General features: G+C 46.2%; 1 protein-coding gene across 5 annotated transcripts in view; it reads left to right on the forward strand.

Moving 5' to 3' along the window:
- The window catches only part of FBXL4 (F-box and leucine rich repeat protein 4), a 68,811-nt gene extending 59,427 nt beyond the window's left edge, over positions 1 to 9,384 (forward strand). For all 5 annotated transcript variants that reach the window (XM_042802948.1, XM_033006414.2, XM_033006416.2 and 2 more), the window contains one exon: positions 73 to 9,384. In XM_042802948.1, the coding sequence (XP_042658882.1) occupies positions 73 to 236 (164 nt within the window). In that variant the 3' untranslated portion in view covers positions 237 to 9,384. The remainder of the gene's footprint in view (positions 1 to 72) is intronic.
- Positions 9,385 to 24,571: the final 15,187 nt, after the last annotated feature.

Here is a 24,571-nt window from a genome sequence, read left to right on the forward strand (position 1 = left end):
TAGCAGCTTTAGAAAAAAAGACTATTCTCAGTAACTTTACAATTTATTTCTTTTTTTTTTGTTTTCAAACAGGGACGAGGATGGTAAGCCCTGCATCTTTAAGAAAATTGCTGGAGTCTTGTAAAGATCTTTCTTTACTCGATGTGTCCTTCTGTTCACAGATTGATAATAGAGTTGTCCTAGAACTGAATGCCAACTTTCCTAATGTGTTCATAAAAAAGAGTTTCACCCAGTGACTCACTACATATGCTGCTGTGGAATTCGTTTGACAGAGTTGTTTCCTGTGAATTTGTGCTGACTTTTTTACAGAAGAATATAAATCCCCTATGAAATAGTGGAAAGTATTAACTATCTACACAAATGGGTAACATACATTTAAATATATTGCGCATTTCTTAAAGAGTTGATATCTACCTAAGAATTGGTTTACTCTGTTAATTGGTGGCACTGCATGTTTTTAAATAGCGGCCATATGTGTGGCTTTAATGAGAAGAAAATGAGTAACGCCGTCTTAAATGGCCCTTCATAGGGTGTTACATACAACAAACTGTTTTAATGTCTAGGTGAAAGCAGAAGTTCAATATCTAGCAGTAAGGAAAAGATGGGTGCTTCCTTTTTATGTATATGTGTTTGTGTGTGTATATATAAATGTATACAGATGTATTTGTATATACATACACAGATACTGTAGCATTCTGGTTTGGCCTGCAGCATAAGCTGTTATGATCTGGCCTGTAATTAGTTGTTTGAAAACCTGTTCAAGCCTGCATAAGAATGGATTGAAAAGACACTTTGTCGTCTTCATTTTTCTGTCAGTGAGTTCTATCTGATACATTTTTCTCCCTTCCTCCACCTGAAATAAATGTAGTGATGTTTTACAGTCCAGCCTAAGTGACACAACAGATAAATGCAAGAACCCTCCACCTGAATTTAGAGCAGAAACGAAAGAGAAAATTGCCTGCTGCTTTCTTGGTATTGGATATAAGGTTTGAGCCAGATACTTGGTGGCATAACTGGTAACACGTCGAAAACTCCAGAGCAGTTTTCAAATTTCTGTCATGGTCAAGACTTGATTTGTGATACACCTGGTTATCACACAGAGTACCATAAAAACTAGAGCTTAGGGTAATGCAGCAGCGACTGTACCTTACACTGGCATCAAATCTACTGTCAGGTGTAAAAGCAAACATCATTGTTCAGTAAAACAGCAATGAAAATATAGTGGGTTTAAAACAAGGGCAATATGATTTGGTGATTTAACAGTCACCAAACCTCAGTGTTGGATTGGGTTGGGGTTTTTTTTTTGTTTTTCCAAGAGGTGACTGCTCACAGTACTATTGCACTCTCTCTCTCTAACACTGTTTAGCCTTTGGAGAAGGAAAACTGTTGATGGACAGATTCTAGAGGTTTCTTCCTTTTGCATTTCCTTAGATGAAGTTTTTCTTTTTTTTTTTTTTTTTTTTCTTGAATACCACTGCTAGAGCATGTTGCTATGTACAGCTTGAGTTTAGAATGTTACCTTTTTAGCCATTGTTGATGCATACAGACCATGAAATACAGCCTGCCATTTGGTATTGGTTCCACTGTTCTTGTACTGATGGCACTTACTACCTACTGGAATAAGAAGAAAAATACTTTGTCTGGCAGAAGTACATTATTGCACTGAAGATCACTGGCAAAGAAAACGTCAGTTTATGCAGTAAATAACCGACCGCTACTGGAGGACTGCTACGAATCATTAAAGATTTGACAATCTCTGTGACTCCTGAATGAACGCTTTGAACTCTCTGTGCTGGTGCCAATACTTTATAAACCATGTCATGAAACAGCTACAGAACATTTATCTGATTTTATAGAAAGACCTCTTACTTCAGATTTTTAAATTTTACAGAATCTTTTGGGAATTCCAGATCCAAAGAAGGGTATGCACAGTTGGCTTTTTATTTTTTTTTTTTCCTCCACACAGATGGCACTATGGGATTTCCAATTAGATTATGCCATTCCATTTTATTTTTTAATTATTTTTTTCCTCCAGAAAACTGGACAATCTTTAGATCGATTTACTTTATTTTTCCACACTGACAGATGTCAGCTATGGTGTGATTCGGTATGAGACCTCATTTCTTTCAGTCAGGTTTGGGTTGATTTATTTTTCTGGGAACTTTTAAGTTTTTTTTAATCTACAAGTAGAATTTTTTTCATTGTAGTTAAGTGTTAAACATTATTGTTCTAGTTGCAGGAGAACACAGGTTCAGATAATGAGAGTTTACAAAGAACAGTATTTCAAAACAAATGTTTTTGTTGTAAAATTTCACTTCTCAGGGTTCATCTGTATTTATCTCCTTTTTTCCCTTAGAGATCCTTCTTGTTTGTTTTTCACTGTAAATAGAATGGGATGTGGATGAAGTGATAGCCATTGTGCCTTCAAACTGGTAAACTCCGTAAAAAATACAGTTTCACTTCTACAGCATCAGTGAATCACATAAGTGTTTTTGTAATCACGTGTGTGTAAAGGATTTAATTCTCTGTTGCTTTTTTGGTAGTATAAAGAAGGTTTAACTTGATGCTTTGTTCATACTAAAGGATTTTTTTTTCCTTACGTTGTGCCTTCTGCTTCAAAATGTTTTTGTCAGGAATTCTCTGTTGTCACTTGAAAGATAAATTGAAGTCTGCTTTTTATTTGGACGATTTAAAACTTTGGTATTGCTAACACAATTAATTCAAATAGCGGAGAGAGAATTGGGAAAGACTTCCATCTATAGTTGTAAACTTTAACTTTCAATCAACGGGTAAGAAGCTCTTTTAGCTATGGCTTTATGCGTCCAAGAAGTCTTCCAGTAAAGAGAGGATAGACCAGACTTGACATTTATGATATTTCTAGAATAAAGAAAACAACATGCTTTTAGACCTTCCTTATACTTCATGAAGAAGCAAGAATAGGTCACTGTTTTTTTTTAGTTCTGCTATTTGATACTTATGTGTGTCTATCTATTTATACATAGGGATGTATAAATTATACATATGCACACATATGTTTGTGTATATATGAAAATTTTTTGTATGTGTGTACATACTTCTACATATATGTATAAATCTCAAAGGTCTTCATGTAGGAATTACTTTTGTGAAGTGAATGTAATAGCAAAAGATGTTTCATAGCAGTTCTGTTTTCAACTGTTGTTTTACTGTACCTGGAGACGGAGTTGCTCTCCACCCGTGCAGCAGGAAAAGCCTGGGCAGGAGTTGTGCTGGATTTCCTGTGTTGCTTTGCCAAAGTGCCTTCTGGTTTGTCTACACGTGCAAGGTATTACAGGGTATGGTAGAGTGTGAATGCAAAGTCCGGTAACTACTGTGGACTGTCTCCTGGTGAAGCAGTCATATAGAGGGAAACTTACCCTAATTTCATTTAATCCAAAATGAATGGTGGCAATTCCTCAGTCGGAGGAATTTAATTATTTTGGAATTGGGTTGTCATCTCCAACACTAAATCGTCCCTCAGTTGTGTTATCTAAATTCTGCTTTTAAGGATATTCCATTTTTTTTTTTATCGTGTCCTTTCATCTTGTCTGTCTTAAGCAATGTAAAAGATATGCTTTGGCAACAGATGTTAAAAAAGCATTGCTGACATGTCCAAAAAAAAAAAAAAAAAAGGCTTGCTCTGAAGTGCTCGTGTTCTTAAACTAAATGGGGGCTTCTGTACTATCTGTATGAAGTTGGTGTGGGATGGCATATAGGTAGATACGTCATTCTTCTGGTCGTTTTAAAAATTACTATGATAATTTTACCATTTAAGTCATCTTCCCAGCTCTTGAAGGCTTCAATTCAATAGTGTACTTAACTTGTATTCATAATTCTGAGCTGTCTGGCTAGATAGCTCCTTGGAAATGTATGGGGTTTCTGTTGTTTAAATTATGGACATTATTAAGTACATGAGTGAGCAGGACTTATATGGAAGAACAGTTTTGCATAGGAGCTTGGGACTTGTAATCCCCATGTACTTTTGGAGGTCCAAATTTCAGACCAAAAAAAAACCCAAAAAGATTAAAAAAAAAAAAAAGACGACCCTTGTATTTACTGCCTGATTCTTTCCCTGGAGCTCTCAGCTCTCATGCCAGCGTTTCCACGTACAAGACATCCAGCAGTTGTGGTAGACAGTGGGCAGAATTCACCTCACTGAATGTTAGCTCTCAGAGTTAGGCATCTAGTTTAAGGCAGGAATCTGGGCACCTCTAGAGAGCAATTAATCTCCCGCTAAGATAGATGTTTAAGGAAAGTGGAATGAGTCATATTTTGGAGGGCCTCTCTGGAGGCTGTGGAAGCAGCAGTTTAGCTCAGGTCAGATACTTGGATTTAGAACACTAAACTGAGATTAATTCCATCCAGCGCTGTACTACCTGGCTTGGGATAGCAAACGACGAGACTGGAACAACATTCATCCCCAAACCTCAAAACCCTCCAAAAATCCATCCACAAAGAAGCAAATTAAAGAGGTGCTGACAACTTGAAAAGTCAGTGTTTTAAATGCCGGGATCTACTTCTGCCCCCGAGTGCCATGCCAGTGGCCAATGCCTGTGGTATGTGCTTTTTGGTTGGTTGGTTGGTTTTAGTGGAAATGCATCCCCTTTCCCTGCTCTGAAATCTCATGTACCTAACTGGCTGTATGTATAGTTCTGTAAATGCATGAAATTAATGGGCAAATGTAATTAATGTACTGCAGCTATTTTGATAATCTTTCATATTGCTATAATTAAGACTATGACTAGTTTAACTGCTCTCCTGTCATCAGAAATGTCACCCACTGTGCATTTGCAAAAATTGTGTGTTTAGTCCTCGTTCTTACTGTGTATACTTACTGCATCTGATGGGATATGTTTCCCACATCACATCTGCAGGACTACTAAATTCACAAAAGCTAGATAAAATGTAGCATTTTATTATATGGAGTACGGGGGTGACTTTCTATATTGATTTACATATTCATTATTACTCATTTGCAATGATTCCGTAAGTTGTAGCTTTTGAAATTACTAGGCTAGAAATTCTTGGTTTAATGCATCTGTTACATGCCGTGTTAGACACAGGCAACGTTTTTCCCAAATGAAGGCATTTATCCTTCACTGAAATGATGATTTTTGTGGTCTTAGATTTCTGACTTGAAAATGAAATCCAATAAGGGCTCTTTATTAAATATTACCAGGCATGGGACAGGTTGGTATAACTGACATCAGGAAGGGCTGAGGCATGAGTCTTGTGTGTTACAGTTCCTCACGATCTTCAGAGAAGGGCCTCAGCAAGATGTGGCTCTTTTTTAAAACAATTCAGCCTCAGTATTAGCAGGCAGTGGTGAGATTTTCCTTTTTAGCAAATGGACTACGCACTGTTATTCTGAGTTATGTAGCTCTAGTCTCTCCCTGTCTTGTTTTCATTTAAGAATGAGAAATGGCACAGTTAGGGCAGGCGTCCTAAATTGGAGGGGATCCTTTGTGAGGAATGAGGTTTTTCTCTTGCATGTTTTGTTTCCCTTTTCTAAAAACAAATAAATAATAATTAAAAAAAACTCAACTATTTGAAAGCTCTTTTTTTTTTTTTTCTTGGATACTGAAGAAATGCAAATGTAAAGAAAGTTGAGAAAAGAAACAAAGGGGATTTATCCAGATTTATCTGGAAATTCATAAAAGGTTGTACAGAGCTATTTATAGATGTGAGGAAAGTGAGTGCACTGTTCTAGATCAGCTGTTACCTTTCCCAGAAATTGTTTCCCATATAATTTCACATGCTCATACTTACAAGTCAAGATTTAGCATTTAGATGCTCTTAATCTTGACCTTTCATAGACGTGCTTGTGCAGTAATTCCTGCTGTCTCTTTGTTTAATTTTTGTGAACTACATAAAAATATTTTTTTCTTCACCTACCGCTGCCCAGCTGCGTTTTTTGTTAACCTCGGAAATGGTTTTCTGCACGCACACACAGATGCATGTAAGACTTCATTGCTTGGGATTTTTGCAATTGGTCCTTTTTTGAGGACAAATAAACTTCAGGTTTGGGGTTAAAATGGTAAAGAGAAGGCTCTCTGGAGAAGAGAAGGCTCAGGGGAAATCTTACCAATGTATTTAGGAATAGCTGATGGAGGCGGGGAAGGAGGAAGAGGGAGCCCGGTTCTTCTCGGTGTTGCCCCTGGACAGGACAAGGAGCAGGGGTCACAAACTGAGACACGGGAGACTCCATCTGAACACAGGATGACACGCTTTACGGTAAGGGTGACCGAGCCCCGGCACAGGTTGCCCACAGAGACTGTGGAGTCTTGGTCCTTGGAGGCCTCAAAAGCCACCTGGACACGGCCCTGGGCAACTGGCTCTAGGTGGCCCTGCCTGAGCAACGGAGGGCTGGACTAGCTGACCTCCAGAGGTCCCTCCCAACCTCAACCATGCTGTGGATTCCCATCTTTTGTGCATTTATTTACTGTTCTACCACTGTCAAGAGCTGTCGGGTAATTACACTCCTCTGCTCACCGTCAGGAGTTGGGTTCTCCCTGTCAGTCCTTGGTCTCTTTAGATTTATTTTCTTCGGGGCGGTGCCACAGATCTCTGCACATATACACTGTTCTGAAACTAATAGAGGCAAATTAAAAATAGCTGGTTTGGTTGTGATTTGGAAGCTAATAACTAGTCTATGCTTCGAGTTATTTTGGAATAGTTACTGAAAGTGAATTAAAATAAGTAGGGATTGGTGTGTTCTTGGGGAGACCTTGCACTTTCTGATTTAACTTTCACATACAGACAAGTCCTCATTACCAGCTGTCCCTTGAGCCGTGTTGGTGAAATGGATGTGAGGGTCTCATTCTGGTGAAATCTCATTTCTGACGGTCTCAGTCCTTCCTAGTGAGCGTAAAGACACAACAGCTCTTTAGCATCTTGTGGCATTTTGCATTCACCTCCTTACCAGGCCGACAGTGGAGTTGGGGTGTGTCAAGTCTGGACTCATCTCTGCAACTGAGGTGCATGAATTCCCCGAGGAAGTTTCCTGCTCAGATTTATTCCTACGTGCAGGTGAGAAGGAATGGCATCCCCAGGCCTTCAGATTTAAATACCTGAACCCAGCACCTGGACTCATTTAAAAATAATAGGCCTCTCCCTGCCCTCCACAGCCCCCCCCCCCCGCGCCAACCAGCATCAAAATATTTGCACTGTATTGATGTTTTAATGACGTGCTCCATTTTCTGCTGCAACAATAGGAGTTTGGGTAGTGTTGCGACAAACTACTGCGTTACCTTTTAAAGGGACTAATTTCTGTAAAAGGTGGAAGAGCAGCAATAGAGGGAACAGTTCCAGACACTATCTGTAAATAGCTATGCTATGCATGCTATGCCAGTAAGCACCAGAAGTGAGTTATGCCTTTTTTAATAACAAGTCGAGAAGGACAAAAGGGATAATTGCCTCTAAGCACATTTTCTATAGCCGGAAGATATTTCTATCATCTGATTTTAAATGTCTAGGGTAGGTACTAAAGTTAGGAAACTAGTCTCCTAGGGTCCCTTCGTGCTGGGTAGATGGGTTCTTCCACAGGGTAATTCAGATCGGGAGATCAATCTTAAACTGAGGTCTTGAACTGACCTCTAGAGAAGCTGAGGTCCATATAGACCATATAAAACTTCTGTTGGAAGCTAGCTTCCTGCACTGCGCGTGCTCTCCTAGTGCGTGTGGATTCAGAGTAGGAGGTTGCTTACCCCTGGGTGCTCCCTGCTAGCCCCCAACTTTCTCTTGCTTCCACCAAAGGCCACCACTTGCGTTGCTGTCTTGGTTGAACTGTATCTGATTGCTCCCTACAAAATATCTTGACTAAAACGAGGAAACCTTTTGTTTTCTAGTAGTTGAGTGTTTGAAGTTTGGTTTTTGTTGTTTTGTTTGTTTGTTGTGGGTTTTTTTTACCCTCCCAAGTAGGGTATTAAATCCAGCAGAAGGAAGAGGGCATTTAACTTCGGTGAAAAGAACCACAAGCAGCAGGTGGGAGCATGCTGGTTGTGCAAATGTTTTAATTGAAATTAGCATAAATGAGGATAGCCAGTCTTGATTGTGTTCCAGGGCTCCTTAACTTTTAGAGAGTTCATCTCGGTAAACGTGTCGCAAAGATGTCCAAAGCGAGGTGGTTTGTTTTCGCCTCATAATGGTGGTTCAAGCGCTAAACTATAGAATGCTACTCCAAACACAGGAGAACGTGCAAGTCCTAGCTGGCTTCAGTAAATTTCCTAAGGTCCTTTGGAAAACAGACGCTGGAAGTTTTAGATTAGAAAGGCTCATAAGAGCGTATTTAAAGCATGGTGAAGGCAGTGATTAACAAAACCAAAAGCGGGAGGTGGGGGCAGCAGTTCGTGGATGTGTTTTTCAGGACTGTTTCCTGATGTTAAGCTACATGGGCCCATGAAACTAACATCCACTGCTTTGCACTGCCGCAGTCCTAAATATGGACAGTATTCCAAGAGCTGTGTCTGTGCGTGCAACCTTAGATCCCGAATCTGTTCTCTGTGCAGTCATTCAGTAAGTCATACACATTCTCCATTAGCCCCATTTTTTGTTTTGTGCTCCTCTTAGTGTACTAACAGTGTTTACCTTAGCATCTTCCATATATTTATTTTTAATATTCCCCTCTGAGGCTTGTGCATTTTTTTTTTTATATACTTATGTAGTACTTGATTACATTTCAAAATTACCTTTTCTCCCCCTCTTGGTTTTCTGCTTGACCAGTAGTAAACGGGACACACTTTATTAGCGTATTACTTCAGTTCAGATTTGACTACTGCATCTTCTCTGTCTGTGTAAACCCAAAGGTCTCTGTGCATATGCAGACACAGTTCAGGCACGAATATCTGGCTCTTCCTTGCTTGAATACCTTTGACTCGCACCACTTAATATGTTTTCATGGTATATGGTAAGGGTTTACTCAAACACACACAAAACGGACGCGTTAGCCCTATATTTATAAACAATTGAATTTATTATGGAGAAATCATTTAATGCCTTATCTTGCTAACTCAAAGATAGTTTCTTTTTATCTTAAAAAGTTAATTACATATTTACATACCAATTATTTCTATTTAGTAAATGAATCCTGGTTTATTCTGACACACTGGATCATTTAAAATGTCATAATACTGTGTTGTACAGTTTTATTCTGTTACTGCCAGTATAAAGAAGTTGAAATTAATGTCCTGAGTTGTCAGTGTCTGCTATTTCAGAGATGACAGAAATGTGTTAAATATATTCAACCTATAATATTTATCTCGCTTTGTACTTAATTTGTTTCCCTTTGACTGTGTTGCAAAATACCAAGCGTACATAAAATAATGAATAAATAAAACAAAAATAAATTATTTGTCTACATTCATTGACCTTTTGTGCATTCATTTTAAAAAAGAGTGAAATAAGACACAAAATATGATACATTCGGAGGAACAGTTGGTCATATTTTTATCACGGTTCATTTTGAAATAAGCCACCCTGGGTGTTTCTAGATGCAAATTTGTAAGCTAACTTTAAAAAAAAAAAAAAAAAAAAAAGTGTAGTTTTGTTTAATATTTAGCTTACTATATCCCTATGGAAGCACATGGAACTAGGTGCATTACACAAAGTAGACGCTTTGCTGCCTGAAATGGTTTGTGATCTAAGTACGGAGAAAGAGACAACAGATGTGTGTAGACAAATAGGATATAAAGTGGAATATGGAGATTACAGTGTACCAAGAGAGACCTCCAAGAAGAAAATAATTGTCAACTTTCTTTCAAGAATAATTTCCTACTCTAGCGCAATTTATGTTATCACAACACATTTCTTAATCCCTTTAATTATATAGGTAGTGATATAGTTGTGTTTAAATGTTGTGGAACTTAATATGATAAACTCTAACTTTAGCAAAGATGTTACAGAGTGCTGCAGCTCTGAAAATGGGAACCAGAGGGGAACAGGCGATCAGCTGGACTTGCCTTGTCCAGAAGAACCCGAGTACTGAACTGGAAACAAGTAACGGCTTGTTAGACTTTGTCCTCCTCCTTCGTGAATTATCTATGAAGTGTGCTTATTGGTTCAGAAAACGGTGTTGGTCTGAACAGTGCCCATTTTCTTCTAGGAAAAGTTTACTGTGTTAGATTTGCCTGATAATTGTTCAAGACAGCGCTCCTACTGAAACATATACGAAGCTTTGTGTTATTTTCTTGCATCTCTAAGGAAGCTTTTATTAAGACTTTTAATCTCCAGCACCTACCAAAGTGCTCAGCTTTTGTATCGCAACTTTGCCTCAGGCCAGTGTCATTTCAAACGTGCTAAAACTACCTTTTAACACCAGCTTACAGCTGCTGGTGCTTCTGATTATCGAGGAGCCGAAGGACAAGACTGGACCCGGTTTCTGTGCATGTTGGGCAGAACGCAGCTGACTTTTGGCACATGCTAAGTACAGTTTCAGATGTCATTTCTGACTGCCCTGTTTGTGTCAGATACCTGTTTCTCGGTGCTGTTTTCATGGTATTGAAAATTCACACATACAACCGAAAATTGTCAGGTGTCTCTGTTCCTCTGTGTGGCACTTCTGAGCACGCAGTTTAAAAAACACACAGATGAAGCCGGGTTTCAAAATGTTCAAGATTTCCAGCCTTCAGTGCCCAAGAGCCTGTAATACACTTTATTACATTATTATTTAGCAGGAGTGCACTATTACTGGGGGAAGCGAAAGCAGTTACCTGTTCTCTGTACTCCCGTAGTTTTACATGTTATGTGCCCAGAGGAAGGGAGGGAAGTTCAGTGTTCTGTGAAAACGTTCAGTAATGTGAACTTGTCTCTGTCACTTTAAGCTGCAGTTGTCAATCTGAATTGAATTTAAACAGAACATTGTAGATCTGATACCATGTGTGCTGTAATTGGTTATTCACTGGTAAAATCAAATGTCATCATATACAATGCAGGCATTTATTATTACAAACAGATTTTAAAGTAACACTTTCCCTCGCAGTTTTGAAGAGCTAGGAATGAAAATGCTCTGACGCAGTGACCATACAGTTTTGAACTGCCAAATATGTTTAGAAGTTAAAAGAAGTGCAGCAGCATTTTTGTAACAAGGTCATGTCCTTCTCTCTGGACGCAAATGCACAAACAATTTAAGTTCAAGCTTCAGGCCAGTAGGTCTACGAGTACTTTTGGAGCCCAGTGATACAGTCCACATAGTTCCTTTGTAAAAAGGATAAATTATGTTTAGAATTAGCTTTGTGAACTGGCTACAAGCTTAGGGCTTGAATTAAATAGTCTGTATTTAAAAACTATGCTGAATGTCACAGAAAAATGTGGTTGGCAGTTCCACTTAGGTTATTTTTTCTAGTATTTGTATGCGATAGTGAACGTAACAATTTGGGCAGCTGTTAATTTAGCACAGGAGGCCTCTTATAGAAAGGATCAAGAGCACCTTGCTTAAATTAGTCATTTTAGCAGTTGGTAAAAAATATCAAAAGCAGCTCAGAGCTAATGAAAACTTGAAGGGGAACTAAAATAGAAAGTTGCACTACATCTAAGAAAGTGCAATTGAGGCGAGCAATTCTCCCTCTTGCTTCGAGATCCTGCTGAAGATGGTTGGGTCTGGTGCCTGCTCCCGCTTTCCAACACCTGTTCCCGGGATGCTGCTGCTGCTGGGAGCAGCTGTTCCCCTGCAGTGACTGCAGCGAAATGTCAGCGTGCTAAACTGCTTAATTGGGCATTTTGAAAATATGAACAACGAGTGCGCTTTGGGATGAACTTCAGAGACCTTACTGTGAGGTATCGCTGCTTAGAGAAACCTTTACTGCATTTTTGCAGTCACTTAGTAATTGCAAACGGTTTGTGCACAAATAATCTGACCCATAGGGAGAGTTCATTGAAGGTGATGACAAGCTATTTTCAGCATTTGTATTTTTTTGGTTTTTTTTCTCCATACAGTGGTTTCAGAGACTTGATAGGATGCTTTGCAGTAACTTTCATTCCTCCAGTAGGCATCTTTTCTTTAAGGTCTGCAACCATCACCTAGTGTTGAGCATAAGATACTCATCTTTAAGTGACTGGGGAAGGGAAAAAAAGTGGTGGGTGGGTACAGGTAGGCACTCTGGACTGAGTGACCTAGGGACAAGTTACTAAACTTGTAATTCACTTTCCATCTGTGTGTGATCCAGTAATATTTACCGTATTTCGTGCTAATGAGATTCGTGGAGAACTGAAATGTTATGCAAGAGTCAATCATTATCTTTGAATTGGCTAAGAGAGAGGATTTGTAAGAGCGAAGTACAGTGGGTACCGATCAAACCTAGAGATCTACAATGCCGCTCTGATTTTTTTTTTTTTTTAATGCTTTTAAATAATTCAGTCTTTTCAGAGAATGACAGCAGCTTTCAAGTTAAAGTATTGATCCATGGGTGTTCTGCTGCTCTCCAAAAGGCGCAGAGGCTTTTGCATCTGTGCCTCTGCTGCTCAAAGTGGCAGATCTTCAGAAAGGAGGCGCAGATCAAGAGTAATGATCTCCAGCTAATGATCAGGTGCTATCTGTCACCTGATAGCAAGAAGTCAGTTGCGAGGGGGTGGGGTGACGACCCACCTTTTTGCGTTTTCCTAAATGCACAGTCCTGAGGCAGTTTTTACGTCTTTCAGTTGGCAGGAATTGAACCTGAACTCTGTCAGCTGGAGCTGCTGTGTTCAACCGTGGCTCCAGACTGGAGGAGTTCAGTGACATGCAGCAGCAGCAGATGGGTCACCTTCATGCACGCACTTGATCGGTAGCAAATATCATACCATACTTTCAGTGTTACTGCAATTTATCATCGAAAAGTACTGAACACGGTTTTATTAATAAAGAGATTATTTTTCCTAAACGCCGTAAGAGACTAAGTGACCATGTACACTTTCCTCTTTGGAAGAAAACAGTCATACTACCTTGCTCCTTAGCTTGTTGGGGTTTTTTTTTGTTGTTGTTTTGTTTTTAGTTTGTATTTTTTTTTATCCTCAGAATAACACTGTCTTCTTATAAAAACACTTTTTCCCAGAAGTCTCCTACAAACGATGAGTTTAAATTTGAAAGAGTGAGGGAACCACAGCTCCTTCTGGCATCTTTCTGTCTGCCGGCCTGTTAGTGGCTGTCATGGCCCTGCTCTTAGAGAGCAGCAGAATCTCTCCAGGGAAGGCAGAGGGGCCGTTCCCTCTGTTCGAGAAATAGCAATGCTGGATTTTGCCTCAAAACTAACAGAAATGAGAAAAGGGGCCGTATACATGCATGATGCTGCTCTGTGTTAGGTATCGGGTTGGGATTGTGGCGTTTCGATGAGGCTGTTACTCGTGTTTTAAAACATTCGCCGTTGCCGCAGCCGCTGCCTCTAAGGAGTCCTGCAAACTCCACAGCGCGTCCTTCTTACCCCCGGCTCTCCGGACTCTGCTGAATTTCATCTTAAATAGAAAGCATTTGGGACGTCTAAACGACAGGGCTTCCCTGCGGAGCCGCGGACGAACGACACGCCGAGATGGGTTCAGTGTGGGTGATAGAGCATCAATCAACGTGTGTCTTTATTGGTCCAGGGTACATATATTTATACAGACAATGATAATTATTATGCCTACTAGTCACTAGCTGATTGGCTTAAGCTCTAAAGGTCGTATTCGCACGGTCCACCTACTTGCAGTTAGCTTACAGCCCAAGCTTCTCATAACACTAAGTTTCTCATGCTACTAGTTCTGATTCCTGTTGACTTGTTTTCGATACACGACAGTACCGTAACACAATGTTTCTCAGGCCACCGTTATCGTAACACTGGGTTTCTCAGACCACTATTCCTAATTCCCCTTAACCTGTTTTCGACACACCATGGTACACAGGGCTGAAGCGTCCTTGACATTCCTCCTGTATCAGCAGCTGCAGGCAAACCCTAGTGAGGCCCAGCATCAGCAGCTAGAGCAGGCTCTGATCATACAATTGCTCGGTGGGCTCAGGACCCTTGTCTCTGAGCCATTCTCCAACACTTCCCACCGCCTGTGACAGCCTGTGGCCGCGTGTTTAGGCCCTGCGTTTAGCACTAGTGGGTGCTGGGCACTTACCGCAGCTAACCTGACTTGTCCCGGCGGGTGCTAGCTCTAAGTCTGGTGGTGGAGGGTCACCGGGAGGTGGGAAGCTTTGGATTCGGGCCCCGGGGGGGGAACGGAAGGTGCAGCTGAGGCCCAGGCGCTGGGCCAGGCCTTCTGCCCCCTCACTGCGGGTGTGGTGGCGGGAGTCACGGTGCTGGGCCAGGCCGGGGAGCGGGAGACTGATTTCAGCCTTGTGGGTAGAGCCAGCGGGAGGAGAAGGGAAGCAGGAGCTAACCTACCCCGGAATAGGTGAGTTAAAGCGGCCTGGCCCCTGCCGAGGGTGGGCCCGTGTTCCTGAAGGGCCAGCTGGAGAGGTGGCAGCACCGCAGCCGAAGGGAGGAGCTGCCCCTCCGCGGGGCCTCCGAAATGTCTCCTCCCGTGGGGCAGCTACACCAGGCGTGCGGGCGGGCTGGGCCGTCCGTCCTCCCGCTTGCCCAATTCAAAGGGCCGGACGGGCATGGTTTTGTTAAGGGATTGCTGAAGTTAAGGGCCTGGATTCCGCCTCGAATTAAAACTGTCTGGTTTGGGATATGATTTAGGCACCGGGGGCGTTTGGCAAAATTAGTACGCAAAAGGTCGATGTTACCCAGCTCCCCAGACCTATTAGCAAATAAATCAATCCGTACTTATCAGCGGGTTTAGGAAGGGCTCCTGAAACAAAGCCAGCTTTTCCCTTTAGAGGCTGAAGCTCCGTCGTGGCTTTCTGCCTCCTGTGAACAGAGCTGCGTCCACAGCTAGGCCTGGCTCGGGCCTGGGCTGCGGCGGAAGGTGGAGCCACTGCTTACCTCTCCACTTCCAGCCGTATGCATAGCATCTTATTTCTGTTATCTGAGCAGGTCCACAATTTGATGTTCAGCTGGAAAACAGGTTATTTTCTCCCATGTCTGCCCAGTGCTACAGTACTGTCTGTCTGTAGTGTGATTAGCCCTGTGCAGAACGCCCGTTTCTTTCTCAATCTTTCTTGGGGGGTTTTGTTTTGTTTTGTTTTGTTTTGTTTCAGCTCAGTTTGCTTGTTGAGTTAGCAAGAGACTCTGAGATCGTGATATGTCACTTATCTGTTTTCAGTGCACTGAAATCTGCTGTAGCAGAATGCCTGGATGGCTTGGGTTCTTGATATTCACAATATTTTAACATTTTCAGCACCTACTGGCACAGCGCGGCAAGCGGTAGTTACGAAACCGGTCGCACTGAAAGAAACACAAGAGGTGAACCTGTGCGGTGTTCCCAGCCGGTGCTGCTGCTGGGGTCTGGGTCCCGTAAAGAGCTGAACCCCTGGCAGCTGCCAGGCGGCTTGGGGAGGGTGTCGTGGTGTGGGGTGAAAAGAGAGAGCACCCAGCCAGCACCCAACGGCCCTGCGGGAGACCAGGGCACTCTTTGGTTCTCTGTTACTGGGAAATGGGGAGGGTTCACCCAAAAAGGGGAAGAGTTTTTTGGGGGTTGGGTTGGTTGGGTGGGTGGTTTGGGGTTGGTTTTTTTTTTTTTTTTTGGAGGTCTTTGGTGATGGTCTGGCATCTGGGCTGATTTGACTTCAGCAAGAACAGAAGCCAGTTGGTGAAATGGTGGGATTTGAGACACCCTCCCAACCCCTAGAAGAAGGCAGCCGGGTGGGGAAGGCCCTGGCAGAGGTGTGCAGCTCTTGGGGAGGGGGGGGCTGCAGAGACCTGCCCCTGCTCCCGCTCCCCCCACTGCGCCCCGGTTTGCTGAGTGGGACAGAACACGGGTGGGTGTGTGGAGGGGCGGGAGCAGCTCCCACGGGCCACGGGGTACCGGCCGCTGGGCTTAGACCTCGCAACAAACTTGAGGGCAGCAGCAGGAACCACCTCGCCCCCCCACGCAGCGTGGTCAGAACAGCCGAGCCCCCCACGGGTGTCCCACTCCACGGGTGGTGGGGCGGAGCGAGGCTCCTCGGGGGCGGGCGCCACGCGGGGCCGCTTCCACGCCACGGAGGGGAAGTGGCAGGGGGTTTGTCCCCATATCCAACACGGCTTTGCAGAGCTGGAAGGCGGAGCAGGGGGGGGGGACACGACACAAGACATCTCCCCATCCCGGCGCCTGAGGGGGGAAGGCGAATCGCATCCTTCCTCCCAACCTTCGGGAGCCTGCAAGAGAACCGGAGTTTTGCTGGGGCTTTCTGGTTTGTTTGTGGTTTTGTTTGTTTGTTTGTTTGTTTTTGGTTTTTAATCCCAGCTAGACGGCTGGGGAAGGCGCACGTTGAACGCGGGATTTTGATGCTGTTGTGTATCTATTAAAAAACAAAACAAAACAAAAACGACAAACAAACAAACAAACAAACAAACAAAAAAAAACAGAACAAAAAACCAACCAACCAACCAACAAAAAACAACAACCAATCAACCAAAAACCCGATAAAATTCAGGAAAACCCGAGGGCAAGACAACAAGGGTACTCACGACTTTCTTCCCCCCCCCCCCCGCCCCCGGAGGCCCCGCGACGGCTCCGCCGGGTGCCCCGGAGCCCAGCGCCGCCGTCCCCGCGTCCAAGGAGAGGAGAGATGTCTCGGAGAAGATTTGGGGGGGGGGGGGGGGGGGGGGGATGATGCTCCCCTGCCCTTCCCGGGGGTGTCCCCGCCAGGGCGGCGGCGGCCGCTGGGGGGCGCCCGCACTCCACGCGTGGCCGCGGCTCCGGCCCCGGTCCCGGCCCCGGTCCCCCCGCCGTGGGGGGGGGGGGGGGGGGGGACACACGACCGGAGCCGGGACCGGGACCAGAGCCGGTGGCATCTTCCCTGGGCCTCGGCGCTGCCGGCGGCGAGGCCGATCCACACAGCGAAGCGAGACGAAGCATTGCAGGAAGGAGAAACAGGACACCCACCCAACCTCCTCGCCCGCCTCCTCCCACCCCACCCCCCCAAAAAAAAAAAACAAAAAACAAAAAAAAAAAAAACAAAAAACCAACCCCACTGCTGTCCCCGTCTCGCCTCCCCCTCCCACCTCGACCCCGGGGGAAGCTCGGTCCCCAGCCACGCCAGTCGTTTGTCAGAGGCCATGGGAAGCCGTCTCGCCCCTTTGTGCATCTTGCGGGATTTCTCCTTGCATAGGCAATTGGCAAAGGTTAGGAAGGCGTCTTTAGATCCCCTATAATCCCACTTTAAATATTAAAAGTATAAGCAGCCTAGGCCCAATATTTACCTATGTAACTCCATAGATTTCCCTCCAGACATGGACTTCTAAGAATTTACGGGACGGTTTGCGTTTCTTTTTTTTTGGTTTGTTTGTATTTTTTCCCCCACCTCTTCGTATTTATTTAACAAACTAGAAGGAAGAGGAGGAGGGGGCAGACACCAACAATAAAAGCAGTGTTTTTATGAGCGAGAAGTAGCCAGTCTCCCTGTCTGTAACGTGAGAGGAAGGCGAGATTCCGTCCCCGCCGCCCGCTTTGTCACCGGCTGGGTTTAAGTGGCCGGCACAGCAACACAAAAGGCAAAAACACACACACACGCATCCCAAAACTCGACACAAAACCTCTATTGGCTCAATAGTTGGCGATGGGTATTTTGATAACGAAATAACCTCTCTGCTCTGGTGGGGTCTGGGAGCTGCTTCCCACCTCCGCCGTGTTTGAAACGGCAACCGCCACGGAAAAGGGAAAAAAAAAAATTCCCTCAAGAAAGTGTTTAAAGAAAAAAAAAAAAAAAAGTCTCAAACGGGATTAAGGTTTTAATTACAATTTCCTATCGAAGTAACATGTTTGATGATCTGATCTTATCCATTAATAGTAACCTTAATTTAAAACTTATGAAATAGATTCACATCAAATATATCTCAGACTCAAAAAAAAAAAAAAAAAAAGGTAAACGCTACAATCATAAAGTACCAAAGCACTAGCAGAAGAAATTGTAAGGAAGAAAGGTGCTGCTCTGGCTATAAATAATTATTTGTGAACACTTTTTTTTTTTTTTTTTGGGGGGGGGGGAAGGCGCGAGAGAAGTGTCTATCTAGTGATGGATCTATAAAAAATGGAAGCTCTTTTAAAAAGGGAAAACAGATGACTGCTTCTACCCGCCAACGGTATAATTTCATCGTATTTTTGGCCCGCGCTATATTAAAGAGAAAAACAAGGTAATTGGAACATGCATCAACAGTTTTCCATGAAATAAGAGTTAAAAGAAGTAATAGAACTAATCACTGTCTCCTCAAATCAAGTAGAAAACATTTCAATGCACTAATTAGAGTAATTAGAATAATAAGACTGCCTATATGTGGTAAGACAATGTGTACAAACAACTTTATTTAATGTATACTGGTAATCAGCGATGCGTGCGTGCTTGAATGCTTAGTGCAATAAAATTCACCCCCGTCCGCCCAAACAATCAAATACAAATTAGTTTAATGATTGTGCCTGCTTGAACGTCTTAGAAATCCACAGGCAGAGGGAAATAAATAGCACCATCCTTGTTTGTACGTCTCCCCTACTGACCAAGGAGCTGATGCCTCCATGGACTTGGCAATGAATGACTGTAGACATGAATGAATCAAGGAGGGAAAGGGAATTAATGAATGAGTCAGGCTGGCTAAAAACAAGTCCTAACTTTTAGACGAGCGCCTCTCACAACTCCGGGGACGGGACGGGGAAGAGGAGGGGGAGAGCGGTCTCGCCATCACTTTTACGAGCTGCCTCTGCCCGGGTTTTCCTGCCAGGATTTACCGCCCTGCGAGGAGGAGGGGAAGAAACACCGGCCGCTAACTTCCTACCGGCCTACTCTCTTTTTTTTTTTTTTTTTTTTTTTTAGCCTTAAAAGTGACATCTGCGCGGACATGCCCGGGGATACACGGAGCGGCACAGCGCAGCCCGGGAAGCGGGGCCGCCGGGAGATCCGCAGCCGGGCCGGAGCTGGAGCCCGGCGCCGGGGTGTCCCCCCCCCCACCTCTCCCTCCTCCCCGGCGCCTCCCCGGGACATCCCGCACCGCCCCGGCCCCGCCGTGGGGTCCCTCGGGAACGGCCGCGCCGCCCCCCCCCCCCACTCCACGCCCCGTACCCTTCGCGGGGAGGAGGCAGCCCGCCTGCCCCGGCCCGGCAGCCCGGTTGGGGGGCGGGGGAGGGGGGGGGGGTCGGGGGGAAAGAGAGGGGGGGCTGCTGACCCTGTGAGCAGACGGGGCTGGGCAGACACCGTCCAAACTCGCCCCCTTGGCCGGGGCGATGGGATCGGGCGCTCCCGCTGCCAGCCGCCCGCCCCCCCGGGGAAAGGCGCAGCGCCCGCCGCGCCTCCCGGCAGCACCGGCAAAGACTTTCCGCCTCTCCTCCGCCGCTGCCCTCGCCCCATCCCTCTCCCTTGCCCGCCGACGGGAGGGCGGGATCCCCACCCTCGCGTCCCGCGGGGAGGCCCCGGGCCTTGCGCGGCCGAGGGTGCGAGGGGAAGGGGCTCCGCGCCGGTACCGGCGGCCTCCCGCGCCCCGTGGAGCCCCGGCACACGCGGGACGCTCGGCCGAGTTTCGGAGGTATTGACACGGACTTTGCAGGAGGGTTCTGCGGTTCGAGGAAAGAGACTTGCAGCGTGGAGCCAGGCCACGGGCTGAGGCCGAGTGCGGCGTGGAAATCCACGCGCTGCGGCTCGGACTCGCCTGCCGAAAAGGCCGCTTGTTTGGTTTATAATTTGATGAGAAGTCGGGTCTGAGAAGGAGCTCTGGCTTTTTATTTTTTACCGTTTCTGCTAAAGCACGCTTTGCTTTTGCTCTGACTGATTTCCCCTGGAAAAACACCCGCTCCTCCAAGTACCGCCCGTGACCCGACCGCCCGGCCGAGCCAGGGCGAAACTCGCCATTTTCGGAGCATCTTCCTACACCCCCGACGACACCCTGGCCATGCCCCGAGCACCAAGTACCAACTTAACACCCGCGACTCTGAAATTTTTTTTTGTTTGTTTGTTTATAGTTTTTTTCTTTTTTTTTTTTTTTTTTTTTGGTTAGTCTTGGGCTTGGGTTTGTGTTTTTTTTTTTTTTTATTTTTTTTTCCGTCTCGAGGTTAAAGCCGGAGCTGCAGCCCAAACCCTCGTCCCTTCCGAAACAAAAAATAAATAGATAACCCCCGCAGGAGCAGAGGACGCGGGAGAAATACGCTTTCCAAGACGGTACCACACCGCCCAGTCTCCCTTTCCGAGGCGGCCAAGGCCGCCGCTGCCCTGTCCGCCCCCCGAGGAGCCGCGGGCCGTTCCCCCCCTGCTCCCACCCCCCGGCCCCCCAATGCGCTGCCCGAGCTGGGGCTGGAGGGAGGACCCCCCCCGTGTACGCGACCCTCCCCACGGCTTTATCTAAGAGGGTTTAAGGCGGCTAAGCCCAGCCGGCCCGCCCGTGGCCGCTCTCCCCGCCGCCGCCGGGCCCCATCGCCCACCGGGGACCGTCGCGCTTCCCCTCCCCGAGTGGGTCACCCGGGTTCTTCCTCCTGCACCGGAGAAACCTCGCACCGACGGCACCCGAACAAAGAACCATCAACCCCCCCCCCCGCCCCCGACAACGCGGTTTGGGACAACTTCGGGGCCTGGGGCCGCCCCGGCGGGCAGGGGGTCGGCAGCCGGGAGAGGGGGGCTTACAGCCGGAGGAGAAGGAGGAGGAGGAGGAGGAAGAGGAGGAGGGGGGGTGGGGGAGCCCTAGGCTGGGGGTCGGGGTCGAGGCGGGGGGCAGGAAGACGGGAAGGCGCAGGCAGCCGGGCCCGTCCCGCCGTACCCCCCGCGGCACGACGCGGGCCAGATGGGCGCCCGGGGGACCGGGCACTGGAGAGGGGGTGACGGCGGGGGGAACCCCGATCTCCCGCCAGCAACACTCGAGGGGGAGAGAGAAAGAGAGAGAAAGAGAGAGAGACACGACGGGGCGGAGCCGGAGGCGGCGGGGGCCTCTGCCCCCGTCGGGGCTCCCGCGAGTTGCCCTGCCCAAGAGGTCCTGCACCCCGGCCTGCCCCGCGAAGTGGGGGCTTTGCCGGATTATTTCTCCTTTCCCCGACTTCTCTCCTTCCAAACCCTCGGGAGAGCCGGCGGGGCTGGGCGGCGGCGGGAGCTCCCCGGGGCGGGCGGCACCGACCGCCGCCTCTCACCACCCGCGGGACCGGGGACACGGCGGGGAGGCAACCACGACTCAAGGGCTTCGGGACACACAGTCTCCTCCCGCCTTCCAGTTTCGGCCTCCATCAGAGGGAGCGAGCCGAGGAAATAGGGCTTTTGTTGTTGACATCTGACCTACGACAGAGAGGCCCTGCTGGGAACGCGGCGGGGGGGGGGGGGGGGGGGGGGGAGGGACGGACGGACGGACCCCAGGGATCTGCCGCGCACCCCGACATCCACCTGCAGAAAGCGCACCCTACAGATGCTCCGTTTTCCCTTCTTCTTTTTCTCTTAAAAGAGAGCTAGAAGGAAACAAGGGAAACGACCCCCCAGCCGGGCGGCCTCCCTGCCACCAGCCGGGAAGGGCGAGCGAAGCGGCTGGCATCTGGTCAGCCTCTCGCTGGGCAAAGAGCCCCGGAGGAGCTGCCCGGGGGGGTGGGGGGGTGGGGGGGTGTGTGTGGGGGGTGTCCCCCACAACCAGCGGCCCGGCCCCCCGGGATGCGACGGGGCGCCCCGCCCCGCCCCCGGCTCTCGGCGACCATCCCCGAGGCGCCGGGCCTGCCCCGCCGAGCAAGGGCACCGTCCACCCGAGTCACCTCCAGTTCACCCGACACGGGAGCGCTCGGCGATAGCAGGGCCCTGTCGTCAAAGGCGAAATATTTTTCCCCCGGCGCCCACCCGAGTGTCCTGCAGAGGGCAGAGGCTGCCCGCTTTCCGCAGCCGAATCCGCGGGCTATTGACCACGGACTTTTAAATCCATACCCGGCTTCAACATTTTACCCGTCAGCACGTCTGCGGTCACAAAACACTTCTTCTTTCTGTCACTTCTCTTCGAAACTATTGATAAGATCATTTAGCTGAATCTGTTCGGGATGAGTGTAATATTGACTAGGAGTTAGAAAAGATGATTAAATCTAATAAGCCAAGAAACTATGGTGAAGGGAGGTTGGGGGGGGGTGGGAGTGGGGTGGGGTTGGGGTTGGAGGGGGGAAAGGAGGGAGAAGAGCAGGACATTGCACTTAGGAAACGGAGCCAGCCAAAAAGGACCCGAGCACACCGCCGCACCTGAGAGCACCGCTGGCTTGGATGCCTCTCCCACGCCGGGACCCCTCCGGGTGTAAAAACCGGCCGGGCGGTTCCACGCGTGGAGCCGCGGCCGCCCGAGGGGCAGGTCCCGCCGCGGGGCCCGGGGAGCCCCCGCCCGCCCCGGGGGTGCGCAGCCCCGCTGCCCAGCCGGAGCCTTCCTCCCTCTTTTAAACAGTACTCCCCATAATTAAGCCCCGCCTTTTTGTTTTTCTTTTTTTTTTTTTTTTTTTCTTTTTTTTCCCTTTTTTTTTTTTTTTTTTTTTGAAGGAGTCAGACCTTCAATTATCAAAAGGGAACGAGGAGAGAGTCTTTTCTCCCCCACGCCTTCCGCCAGAACATGCAACTAACTTGAGGATCTCCTCACCAGCATCAAAGGCAGGACACCCCTACCCGCACAGAAATCAATGCTCCAAAACACACGGCTGCGGTTCGGCTGCGGGCACACACAATGAGCACAGCTCCTGAAGCTCTCCTTCAAGACCCTGGAAGTTATGAGCGTGGAACCTCTCGGTATAGGCATCAAATTTATTCCAAAAATTCCATGAAATATAAAGGAATGGCGGTGCTTTTACACAGAACTCAACTCAGTATAAGTACTGGGGTATTCTCCCTCCAAATCTTAAGAACTATGCAAATCTGTGCTATCTTTAAAAATAAAATAAAGATATTTCAATAATTAGAACAAACTATGAAGGTATTGTGCATTTCTGTTTTATGTAGATAATAAAATATTACTTTAACATAAATATATAAGGATCTCTGCGTTTTTATTTTTCCCCACAAGCACATCCAAATGTACCAAAACAAAGTATTTTTAAAGAGACTGAACCAAAAAAAAAAAATTACATCCCATATAGATTTTGTTCACCTACTCATTTAAAGCTACAGAAAAACAGTTTCCAGAACCTGTTTGCTTTAAAAGAAATAAATATACATTGAGGCAGGCCACTTAAAAATGATATGAAAATATTTCCCTGGGTAGCATTTAAAAAAAAAAAAAAAAAGAAAAAGAAAAATAGACAAAGAAAACATTGAAACTATTTCTGCATTTCAAAGGACAAATATTAAACATATATACATAGTGGTAAGGTTTGCGTGGTAACTTTTTTTTTTTTTTTAAAAAAAGTAAACCTATTTGGAGTTTGAGGCTTTTCTCAAACGTCCTCTCGACTCCGTTTTCTGACCTTACGCACGTATTAATAAGTGTCTGAAAGTTCATTTCCTCCCTTTACCACTGGATCTGCCCTGATCTGATTCACTTCACTAGGCGCTAGTCCTCAACACTTTAAATAACAAGCAGCTCAATACATCAAAAAAAAAAAAAAAAAAAAAAAAAAGGGGGGGGAAAAAAAAAAAGAAAAGAAAAGAGAAAAGCTTGGTGCCCGTATCTTTGTAACAATTGTTGGAAAACTAGGAAAAAGGCTAATGCATGTGCCTCTTAGAAATCATCATCTGTCTTACCAAGAAGAAAGAAAGAAAGGGAGAGAGAAAGAAAGAAGGAAAGAAAACCCAATGTCACAGGCGCTTTAAAAGACAATGAGAAACATACTCTAAAGCCTTAGCTACTGAATGCAATATTTATAGGAGAGTTCTGCGAGAGAATGCTTCACTGTTTTTTCTCCATAATTGTCCAACACTCAACTAAGTAAACTTTTCGATTATAAAAATGCTTTGTCTATAGCACCCGTTTGTGCTGACTAAATGATCCCTTTATGAATTTATAACTATCATAAAGTTCCTCTAATGTATATGCATAGCTGTGTGTGTGCATAAGTACACAAACACACGCACGCAGACACACGCACATACATGCGCTGCTCCGAGGTCCCGCTCCTCTGCTTCCCTTTAGAGCTTTTTGTTTTGCTTTTTTTTTCCTTTTTTTTTTTTTTTTGTCCCCGTGGGTTTTTCTCTTTTTTTTTTTTTTTTTTTTTTTGAAAGTTAACCGTTTCCCATCGAGATAATGTCACGAAATGCACTTTAAAACTATTAACGAAGGGGGGGAAAAAAGACGGATTGAAAAATGGCATATATATATATATTTTTTTCCCACTTCATTTCATTCCCCAGTGAAAGACACAAGGCTGCCCAAGTTAAAACTGGTCCTTTCCTTCAATAAATTATACCGCAATCTGACCAAAGGGGGGGGGGGGGGGGAGGGGGAGGAGGGCTAGATACAAATAGAAAAAGAATAAATACGAAAAGTAAAAGCGAAAAAGAAACGCACACGGTCTCTGCAGAGAGGAGGGGGCAGCGTGGGTTTCCACGCAGGTGTAAGCGCCCGGGCACACACACCCCACCCCCCCCCCGGGCCCACAGCTCCTCGGGCTCTCC

Source organism: Tyto alba, unplaced genomic scaffold (assembly GCF_018691265.1).
Source record: "Tyto alba isolate M040663 unplaced genomic scaffold, T.alba_DEE_v4.0 Super-Scaffold_40, whole genome shotgun sequence".
In the NCBI taxonomy this organism is placed as follows: domain Eukaryota; kingdom Metazoa; phylum Chordata; class Aves; order Strigiformes; family Tytonidae; genus Tyto; species Tyto alba.